Below are 11,855 nucleotides of genomic sequence, written 5' to 3'. Positions count from 1 at the left end.
TCCATGGAAAGGGTCCCCGAAGTCCCAACATATCCTTGGTCATTAAGATAAACTACTCTCCGCCATATTAGTCAATCTCAGCCTGCCTGATCAAGGCTTTGGGGAGGGTCCAGTGGGCAATTCTCATTTGCAAAAAGCATTGAAGTTGAACTTTTTTGTCTTAATTTGGCGGCCTAACCCATGTTTTCATTGCTTCTCCCCTCATCCTCATATGGACAAATAACTAACTTGAAGAGTCAAATGTATGTTCCATCTACTCGCCGTCGATTAAGTTACTAAATAATGTTAGAAAAAATAATTAAAAAAATTTTAGCTTTAAAATGTGAAGACATGTTTTTAAAAATAATTATATCTCTAAAATATAATAAAGTTTTAAAATTCTTTAAGTAAAAGTAACGAAAATGATTATATTAAAAGATTTATTTATAATAAATAAATACAATTAAATTTCTGTTCAAATAATTATAATATTTTACATAATTATGATTTTGATTAATAATAATTTATTTATATTCAAATACTTATGATCATTTATTATATAATAATTATTTATATTTAAACATAATTATTTAAAATATAAATAAAATTAATATAAAAATTAATTTTATTCATCAATAATTAAATTTAAAATATGCATCACATTTTAAATTACCATCATATATAAATCTATCAGCCTGAATGCCAAGGTAACAAATTTTTGTCAAGGGCCAAGACCATAATCCTTGCCATACCTCTTCTTCCTCCATCAATATTAAAAATGCAGCTTTTTAAATTTCTCTCGAAAACCCAATCTTCTTCCCGTCTGGTAAACGTCATTTTGATCTCGTGCTCTGTTTGTGTCACCTATCTTCTTGCATCAGTGTTGCTAGTCCACAACTCAAAGCTGCCTTTACATGTATATTCCCCTTCCCAAGATGCTTATTTAACTACTACTGTGGAGCATATTGTTTTCGGGATAGCTTCAAACCAGAATTCATGGCCAAAGCGAAAGGAGTATGTTAAGCTATGGTGGAAGCCTCGTCAAATGCGTGGATGTGTATTCCTTGAAAGCAAGCCCCCTAATGTACCTTCAAGGGATGATGACGCTACTCTGCCTCCAATATGTATCTCGGAGGACACTTCAAGGTTTCGCTACACTTACAGAGGTGGTCTCCGATCAGCAATTCGCGTGGCACGGGTAGTTTTAGAGACCGTTGCCCTTAATCATTCTAATGTACGATGGTATGTTTTTGGGGACGATGACACAGTTTTCTTTCCAGAGAATTTGGCAAAGACGCTTTCCAAATATGATCATCGGCTTTGGTACTACATCGGGGCTGGCTCGGAGATTTATGAACAGAACAGGGTTTTCGGGTTTGGAATGGCATTTGGTGGAGCAGGTTTTGCTATAAGTTATCCTCTGGCTAAAGTTTTGGCAAAAGTTTTTGATTCCTGTATAGAACGATATCCTCATCTTTATGGAAGTGATTCCAGGGTCTACTATTGCTTGACAGAGCTAGGTATAGGATTGACACGCGAGCCTGGCTTTCATCAGGTATCATTGAGTTTATATGTCTGCAAAGTTATATTCATCTTATTAGAAGTAACAATTAGAACGAAACTTTGAGCAAATTTGTTATGTTTCTGAATTTTTTTTTTTTGGGTTATGTTGAATTTTAACCAGTTTGATGTCCGGGGAAATACATTTGGTTTGTTGGCTGCCCATCCATTGACGCCCTTGGTATCACTCCATCACATAGATCACATGGACCCAATCTTCCCAAACATGACAACTACTAAGGCTATGGAACATTTATTTCATGCTGCAAATGTTGATTCTCAAAGAATTTTGCAACAAACAGTCTGCTATGATCGTTGGTTTTCATGGACAATTTCGGTTTCATGGGGTTATGCTGTTCAAGTATATAGCAAACACATATTTTTACCAGATGTTCTCCCTGTGCCAGAAACATTCAGGCGGTGGAAAACTGGAAACTTTTTAGCAGGAGTGTACACTTTTAACACGAGAGAATTTCACCCAGATCCTTGCCAGAGACCCACCATTTTCTTTTTTGACAGTTTATCTTCTAGTAAGCACGGAATTAAGAGTATTTACAAGAAATCCTATGAAAATTGCACACTGTACATGGGTTCACCAAGGAAACTTGAAGAAATTAGAGTCTCCACTAAGAAGCTAGACCTCAATTATAATCAGGTACTACTTAGTGCTAATCTTTCCTGATGCTTTTTTTTTTTTTTTTCTAACAAAGGAAGTCGTAGCCCGGAGATAGGGAAGGGAACTGCCATCTCTTAAGGATGAGTGCATGGACCAGCTAGATTAAGCCTCGGCTTCCTTTCTCAATGCCTTTTCAATGCTGTTATAGTTTTCAATTGAAGCTTATGCTATCTTTTGTTGTATTAAGATGCAGGCACCAAGAAGGCATTGTTGCGATGTGTCACCTTCTACATCGGGCGAACTTTTGGACATGGAAATAAGGGAATGCAGTGAAGATGAACTAATTTACATGCATGCTTAGATGTTTAACTTCAAACAATGCTAGTGGCTAATAACATCAATACCGTAGAGATTTAAGGCATTACTTATTAATCTTCCATATAAGGATAGATTTCTCAAATGTTAATAGAATAACAGGTTCTGGAATTCATGAGGACAAACCACCTTTGATCCTGTAATTAGATTCTGTAATTAGATTCAGTTTTCCTCTGCTCTGGCCTGCTGGGGAAGTCTCAAATGCTGAATGTTCGAGTATGTTCTTCACTTGTCAAATTTCAAGTGTTCCAAGAAGGCAAGCATAGGAAATTTAGATTTTGTGGATTTGAGAGAAAGAGTGATCCGAAGTTTCTTGGGAAGAAATTTAGCTGTGCGTCCAAAAGAAGCTCCAAACTACAACATTACAGAGTCTGTCAATACTGAATATTGTAGTATGCTAAAGAACTTGTGAATTACTCAAACGAAATTCGTTTTTTAATTGTTTTTTTTTTCTCATTAGTTTTACTAGTTTTTTTTTGTACGCGTCTTGAGGTCCACTTACTATTTTAATAATGCAATTGTCCTAGAAGATATTAGAGAAGAGTTAATCTGTGATTTAGTCTTTGAATTCATTATTTTTCATAATTCGATAATTATGAAAAATTTATGATTAATTATACAAAATTTATTTTTGTCAAACATTTTACTCCACATACTAATTATATTAATGGTGAACTCATATGATAAAAAAAAATAATATTATGGCATATGATATATTTTTATTGATCAATAATTGTTACGTCAATATTTTAACTAATAATGTTCGTCAATAATATAAAATACTTGATCAAGATAAATTTTTTTATAAATATCAAATTCGTTAAAAGTAATATAGTTTAAAGATTAAATTATATATTATCTCATTAGAAAATAAAATAAGCAAAAAAAAGGAATATATATATATATATTCCCAGGGATCCAACCTGTCCCGACGGATTTCGATCCGACCCGACTTTATGAGGTTGATTTTTTTTTTTGAAATTCGAGTTTCAGGTCGGGTAATATTAGAAAACAAACAGGGTCGGATCGAATTTGGTTTTAGGCAAACCCAACTCGACCCGACCTGATATTATATATAAAATTATTTTTTTATTATTTTTTTAATTTTAAATTTTTATATATATTTAGATAATGATATTTTTAAATATTTTATATTTAAAAAATAATATTTTATATTTAAAAAATTAATATTTTATTAATTTCGGGTCGGATCAAGTATAATTTATATAGTATTGGATCGGATTCGGGTATGAAAAAGCAAAAAAAATTTCGGGTAGAGTCGAGTTCGGGTTTATTAAAGCATTAAGTCGGGTTGAGTTTGGAGCGAGCAAACCCCGACCCGATGCCAACCCTATATATGGCACTAATTTTTTTAACCCATACAATACACGAGATTTTTTTATTAAATTTTGTATAATTTTAAATTTATTTTTTAATTAACTTTAACTTTTTATATTATCTTAATAAAAAAAATAAACTCTTATGAATCTAATATATAATCATATATTCATAAATGTTAAGCTACAATTAAATAAAAATTTATTAATAATATATTATAAATGATACTATTCATCTAAAAGAAGTCTAAGCTTTTGTAAATTTTCAAAAATAATAAAAATCCTTTTTTTTTCATAAAAAAAATTTTCTTCAATTTATTTGTTAAACACTAAAAATTTTGCAATCACTTCTTTCTTATTTGATAAAAAATCAAGAATCAATTTTTAAATCGTTAAGATTAATAATTGTTTTTATGATAAAGTTAATATTGATATATATATATATATATCATTTGATTAAATTGTGAAAAGTATTTTATATTAGTAGAATATTCCTAAACTATTGAATCATAATATTTTATAATTTCTTTTATATATTTTTTTATTGAACAATAAATCACAATTATTAATTTGGTCATAACCATTTTCTTTTTATTAATTCTTATTTTTTACATACTTCAAGTAATTATTTCACAAATATATTGGCCTAGCAATTATTTCTATATCAACAAAATAAAGTTATTTTTTTAGATAAAAAGGAAATAATTATTATTTATATTATACTTTAATGATTCTTTATATTATACTTAAAAGCATATCATTTTTTTAAAATATTATTTATTTTTAATCATTTTAACATAATTAATAGAGTATTTTTGGTGGGTAACATCCATTGTAGACAAAAAAAATCAATAATAAAAAACAATGCTATAAAAGGAAATGGTGAATATAAGTTTACATATTAATTTGTCAAGATTAAAGACATTTAATAATAAGAGCAAATATGTTAATAAATTCACAGAGAATAAAAATATTAGAAATGAATAAACCAAAAATAATAATACGAAAAGTTAATTATAATAAATCTAAACAAAATTTTAAAAAAAGTAATGGACTAAAGAAAAACAAATAAATTAATCAAATATATAATATAAAAATATTTGAATTAGAACATAAATAAAACATTATATTTGTTCCCACAGACAAAAATCTACTTTTATCTAACTTCTTTAGCAATATTCAAATGCATCATCTTTTCATATAAAGATGCAAGCTCTATTTATTTTAGTAATACATACTTTTTAGTTAATAATTCATTAATTTAGTGTCAATCATCATAAAAGTTCTAAATAAGTCCTAAAATCTGATAAATTCAAATTCCAATTTATTTTCTTTTACTTAATTATTAATTTCAATATAAATCATATTTTGAGAAGTAATAAAGGTGGAAAATGGAATTACTTGTTCATGAGTGTAACTTGGCTTTCTCTTTTATTAAATATATATATTTAAAACTGTGATTAAATTTAAAAAGAAAAAATAAATTATGAATTCAAAATTTATGTTAAATTTTCAATCTCAAATAGATTTTGATTTGAATTTAAATAATTAATAAAAATATTAACTTTATATAATTTATTAAAGAAATTTATTTGATAAATAAAATAATATAAACATTATCTTACATGTCATTAAAAGAGACTATCCATCTGGATTTTCACATAAATAATTTTTATCATGTAACCTTGTAGTATAATATATGTATATATATATATATATATATATAGTAGATAAGCCTTTTTTAACTTTATAATCCGCGGTTTGAGATAGGTAGTTTGGTAGAGTTAGACATGGAAATTGCAACTTACTATTTTATTTATATAAAAGGTTAGAATTTTAGTAGTTCCTACGGATATCTTTCTGCAGAAACTTAAAACCACTGTTTTGAGAATGGCCAATTCCATGACCATGAGCATGTAATATCTCGTGCCGGGAACTTAAAAAGGTAGGCAGAATCTTGGATTACTTGGAGTCGTAAAATGTGAATATCCAATGTAGTAAACCCATGCAAAACTTGAGCTCCACGGCACGACTTCCATTAATCTGAAGCCTTGTGTTTTATAGTTTTGTAAACACGAGTTTTAGCCGTGGGGCTTTCGACAATACATGAGTTTTACATGTTTCCAATTCCATAAGAATAAAGGAGGTGGTCATTTGGGATTTTCAAATAAAACATAGAGAGATAGAGATTGCAAATGTTAAAATTTAAATTTATTAGATATCATAATTAACTTCATAAATTAATTAAATTAAATTCTAAGCTTAATCCACAAATATTATTATTAAATTGAATTCAACCCATCAATATTCCAACTTAACAGTCCAGCAATTTTAATTTGTTAGGTTGATTGAAGCCTTTCTCAACAGTTATGGTGGTTGTAGTTTTCTGAGATTTTTTAGGCCAAAGCATTATCCAAAGCAAAAAAAAAAAAAAAAAAAGGAAAATGTTCCTTTTATGCAACTCATTTTTATGAGCACTACTATCACGATATGCTCGCAAAAGAAAATTTAAATGAGTCATTCTACATCATTGGCAGCTCCTCTTGGAGTAATTTTCTTTTCCTTTGTCATTGTAATGCTTAGCTCTATGCGTCAACCGAGCCCTTTAAGCGCTTTACTTCATTGTGTAGGCTGTAGAAGTAGTTGGGATCAAAGTTCATTTAACAATGACAACTTGGCAATCAAATTTCAAATATATATATTTGTAATAAAATGGTAACCATAAATTTTTTAAAAGGTGCAAGTTTTATGAAGCCAAGATTATCATTCGTTCATATGGTAAGACACCATAAGTTTGAAGAGTTGATAGATTCAAACACAAATCCCTGTAAAGATAAGTTGTAGATTGCTGACCATGATATTGTTTCAATGGGAGTCTATCAAATCAACATATTATAATTAAATTGGCAGTCTAATTTTCTAAATCAACAGGCCGGCAAGTTAATGGTTTGAGCCTGTCTGCAGCAAAATACGTTGGTTTCAGGCGACCCGTGTAGAAAGTTCAAGTTTTTTTTGGCCTTACAATAAACTCAATAAATAAAATAATCATTAAATTTATATAGATAGATATTAATCATTAATCAAATTTTAAAGTGGAAAAGGGTAAAACATATTTATCAAGTAATGAAATTGTAAAACAAAGTTTAGAATAGAATTAATATTTAATATATTGTTAATGTAAAATTTTAATTATATAAGTGAGATTAACAGAATGATACATATCCCTTAAGTATTATTTTAAAAAAATAAAAAATTAATTTAAAAAAGGAATTGGTCACATTCTTAACACTGCTCATATAAATAAAATTTTACACTACAATGTGTCAAAAACTAATTCTTTAAAATATCTTATAAAAAATTTATAAATGATTTTTAGTAATAATTTTTTATTTTCCACTTTAATACTTGTTTATGAAATAACTTAAAATAAAAAAATAATAACAATTAAAAGTATTCCTTTTTAAAATAATTCATATATTTTAAAATAGCTGAAAAATATTATAAAATTTTAAAAAAATGATTCAACAAAAATTAGTAGAATATTAACATAAAAAATTTGCAAGGAAAAAACATAAAAGAATTTATATTTTAAAATAAAAAAAATTTAAAAATTATTAATGTAAGCATGTGAGAGGAATAATAAAATTTATAATAATTGAAGTAAAATGTGCTACAAGAGTAGTAACAAACAAAAAACGAGTTATGAAAATTCTAGACATAATTAAATATAATAATAAGCATTAGAAGATATTATTTTAACATAATAATTAAATTTATTATGTAAAATTTAAAATAATTATTTTTTCTATAAATATATAAGAAAAAATAGCTAAAATAATGTTAACAAGGCTAATGTAAATAATTAATTTGACAATATAAACTTTTAATTAATTATTGTTTCTTTAAATATATAAGAAAAATATTTAATAAATAATAAAAAAATAGGTAAAGTAAACGGGTGACAGAAAACATAAAATTCATATCATTTAACGTAAAACAAGTAAGAAGTATCATAATATACTAAAAGAGCAATTACAATTCTAAATGTAACGTAAGGTAAGAACAAACGTAAAAAATATATATTATTATAACATAAATAATTAAGTTAACAATACAAAATTTTAATTAATTATTATTTTTGTAAAAATATAAGAAAAATAGATAATAAATAATAAAAAATTAGTAACGTAAATAAATGAGAAGAAACTAAAAACTAGTATCATTTTATATAAAATAAGTAAAAAATGTCATAATACACTGAGAATGAGCTTTAATAATTTTAAATGGAATGGATAATATTAACAATCGTAAGAAAATATTATTATAACATAAATAATTAAGTAAGCAACTTAAAATTTTAATTAATTATTTCTTTGTAAATATATAAGAAAATAGATAATAAATAATAAAAAATTAATAACATAAACAAATGAGAGGAAATATAACATTCGTATTATTTGGCATAAAGTATGTAAGAAGTGTCATAACATACTAGAAAAGAATTATGACAATTCTAAATATAATTGAAGATAAGAACAACCATAAAAAATATTATTGTAACGTAAATAATTAAATTGATAATATAAAATTTTAATTAATTATTGTTCTTGTAAATATAAAAAAAAACATTTTATAAAAAAATATAGGCAATGTAAACAGGTGAGAGAAAATATAAAATTCATATAATTTGGCGTAAAATAGGCATAAAATAAGTAAAAAATGTCATAACACATTAAAAAATAGTTATTACAATTTTAATCGTAATGTAAGGTAAGAACAACGATAAAAAAATTATTATTATAACATAAATAATTAAGAAAATAATAAAAAATTTTAATTAATTATTATTTTTATAAGGGTTAAATATAAAGATAACACATATACTATACATTTTCTGTTAGTTCGATATCTAAAAAAATAAAATTGTCAATTTAGTACTTTAACTTCTATTCCGTTATCTGCTTTACTTTAACTTCTATTCCGTTATCTATTTTGATACTTGAGGCTAATATTATTAATCAACTTATTGACTTAACATGAACACCAAATAAAATGTTGATATTTGGCAACAAAAGTCTAATCGATAGCAAATCATCAATTGTCACATCAGTATTAAAACAAAATTAAAAAAATCTAAAGAATTTTAAAATTTTTTGAAAAAATCTTAAATATTTTTAAAATTATAAAAAGAAAAAAAAGGAAATATTTTTAAGAATAAAACATTTACAAGAACTTAAAATTTTTTAAAAAATCTCAAAATTTTAATAAAAAATCAAAAAATTCTAAAAAATCAAAAACTGAAAATTTTAATAAAAACAAAATTTTCTTACAATTAAAATTTTCACAAACACTTGGAAATTTTTAAATTAAAAAATTTAAATTTTTTGAAAATATAAAAATTTTAAAAAAAATAACAAATTTTTTTTATTTTGAAAATTATTATTTTTTGAATCTTACAATTTTTATTTTATATTTTTTAATTTTTCATAATTTATTAAAGATTTTCATTAAATTCTTAATTTTTTTATTTTTTAGAAAACTTTTTTTTTTATAACTTTTTTAATGCTTTAGATTTTTAAATTTTTTATTTTTCAAAAATTTTAAAAAATTTTGACATTTTCATATTTTTTAAAACATTTTAGATTTTTTTTTTAAATTTCAAAATTTTCAAAAAGTTTTAGATTTTTTTAATTTGTTTATGTTTTTGTGAATCTTCTTTTTTTTTTAATTTTAAGAAATTTTATTTTTATTAAAGATTTCATTTTTTTATTATTCGATATTTTTTAAATTTTTAATTTTTTACATATTCATAATTTTTTTATTTTTACAACTTTTAAAAATATTTCAATATTTTATAATGTTATAATTTTTCAGATTTTTTGAATTTTTAAATTTAAAAAAAAATTTAATGTTGATATAGCAATTGACGATATGGTGTTGACTACATTTTTTTTGCATATATCAGTATATTGTTAGATGTTCATATTATGTCAACAAGTTAACTAATGGTGTTAGTTTGAGGTGCCAAACTAGATGATGAATTGAAAATTGAAGTAATAAATTGATAATTTTATTTTCTTCAGTACCAAATTAATAAAAAGTGTATAATATAGAGGCCTTTTATATTTAACCCTTTTTATAAATATAAAAAGAAAATAGGTAATAAATAATAAAAACATTAAAATGAGAGAAAAAAATGTAAAATTCATATAATTTGATGTAAATTGGTTAAGAATTGTAGTAATAAATTAAGAAAAAATTATGATAATTCTAAACATAATGTAAAAATAATTGTAAAAAAATAATATTGCAACCTAAATAATTAAGTCAGTAATATAAAATTTTAATTAATTATTATATTTATAACTATATAAAGAAAATAGCTAAAGATTAAAAAATAAATAGGCAATGCAAATAAGAGATACGAAATGAAAAATTCATAATATTTGGTATAAAATTAGTAAAAAGTATCATAATATACTAAAAAAGAGTTATGATAATTTTAAACGTAATAAAATGTAAAAATAGCCATGAAACGATAATATTGTAATGCAAATAATTAAGTCAATAATGAAAATTTTAATTAATTATTATTTTAGTAAATATATAAGGAAATAGCTAAAAATTAAAAATCAAATAGGTAAAATAAACAAGTGAGAAAAAATGTAAAATTCATGTTATTTGACATAAAATGGGTAAGAAGTATCTTAACGTACTAAAAAAGAGTTATGACAATTCTAAATTTAATAAAAAAAAAAGAACAATAGTAAAAAATTATTATTATAACATAAATAATTAAGTTGGCAATGTAAAATTTTTAATTTATTTTTGTTCTTGTAAATATATAAAAAAATAGCTAATAAATAATAAAAAGTATAAATAATGTAAAAAGATAAGTAAAGAGTGTCGTAACACCCTAGGAAAGAGGCATGCCAATTTTAAATATAACTAAAGATAAGAACAACTGTAAAAATATATTATTATACTATAAATAATGTAAAATTTTAATTAATTATTGTTCTTATAAATATATATGTCATAACATCTAGATCTGGGGATCCATCGTTAGATATTGTCTTTAGGAGTCGTCACCAATCTTTTTTATCTAGGTGCGATTGATCACTTAAAGAATCTATCCTTTTAAAGAACACCTAAGCCTAAGGTCCATAAAAGAATAGGTTTAGGTCTACTAACCAGAACAGGATTTGGGAGTACGGTTACGTGTGAAGAAGGTTATAGCACCCTCACAATACCCATCGAAAGATGGTACCAGCTTAATTTTGTGTTATCCAATAAGCCTTAAAAGTTTACCAAATAATTAATTATTGAAAATTATTCTCAATTGACTCTAATACTTTTAGCAAAAATTTGAGAAAATTCTTTCACCTCAAGAGTATGCAAAGAAACTACCGTTTTATTTGCAGAGGCTCTATCGTCGGATTATTTAACATTAAAAAAAATTTAAAAGGAAAAAAAATAAAATAGAAAAAAAAATAATGATTCAGCTTTAGATATAAATCCTTTCCTCTTCAAAAACTCATTGTTTTGTACAAGAAAAATTGATACTTTCAACTTTTCCTTAAATTATTTTTTTTAAAGAAAATTGGTACTTTCAACTTTTTCCCAAAATATTTTTCTGAAACTTTAATTTCGAAAAAAATTGATACTTTCAACTTTTTCTCAAAAATATATTTTTAAAAAATTTATTTTTTAAAAAAATTGATACTTTCAACTTCTTCTCAAAAATATTTTTTAAAAATTTTATTTTCATGAAAAATTGATACTTTTACCTTTTTCCTCAAAAATATTTTTTAGAAAATTATTTTTAAAAAAAATTGATACTTTCAACTTTTTCCCAAAAATATTTTTTAAAAATTTTTATTTTCAAAGAAAATTGATACTTTCAATTTTCCTTCAAAAATATATTTTTAAAAATTTTTACTTTCAAGGAAATTAATACTTTCAACTTTCCTTCAAAAATATATTTT

The 11,855-nt window shown here is 24.2% G+C and overlaps 1 protein-coding gene across 1 annotated transcript; it reads left to right on the top strand.

Moving 5' to 3' along the window:
- The first annotated feature begins 757 nt into the window (after positions 1 to 757).
- On the top strand, positions 758 to 3,075 carry LOC111308104 (uncharacterized). Its single transcript, XM_089742680.1, has 3 exons — positions 758 to 1,534; positions 1,664 to 2,194; positions 2,403 to 3,075. The coding sequence occupies exons 1-3, from the start codon at positions 758 to 760 to the stop codon at positions 2,514 to 2,516; spliced, it is 1,422 nt and encodes a 473-aa protein (XP_089598806.1). The 3' UTR covers positions 2,517 to 3,075.
- The last annotated feature ends 8,780 nt before the right edge of the window (positions 3,076 to 11,855 follow it).

Source organism: Durio zibethinus, chromosome 2, assembly GCF_047325235.1.
Source record: "Durio zibethinus cultivar Kanyao isolate XHJ-2024 chromosome 2, ASM4732523v1, whole genome shotgun sequence".
NCBI classification, from domain to species: Eukaryota; Viridiplantae; Streptophyta; class Magnoliopsida; order Malvales; family Malvaceae; genus Durio; species Durio zibethinus.
This window is presented reverse-complemented; position numbering and strand designations above follow the sequence as displayed.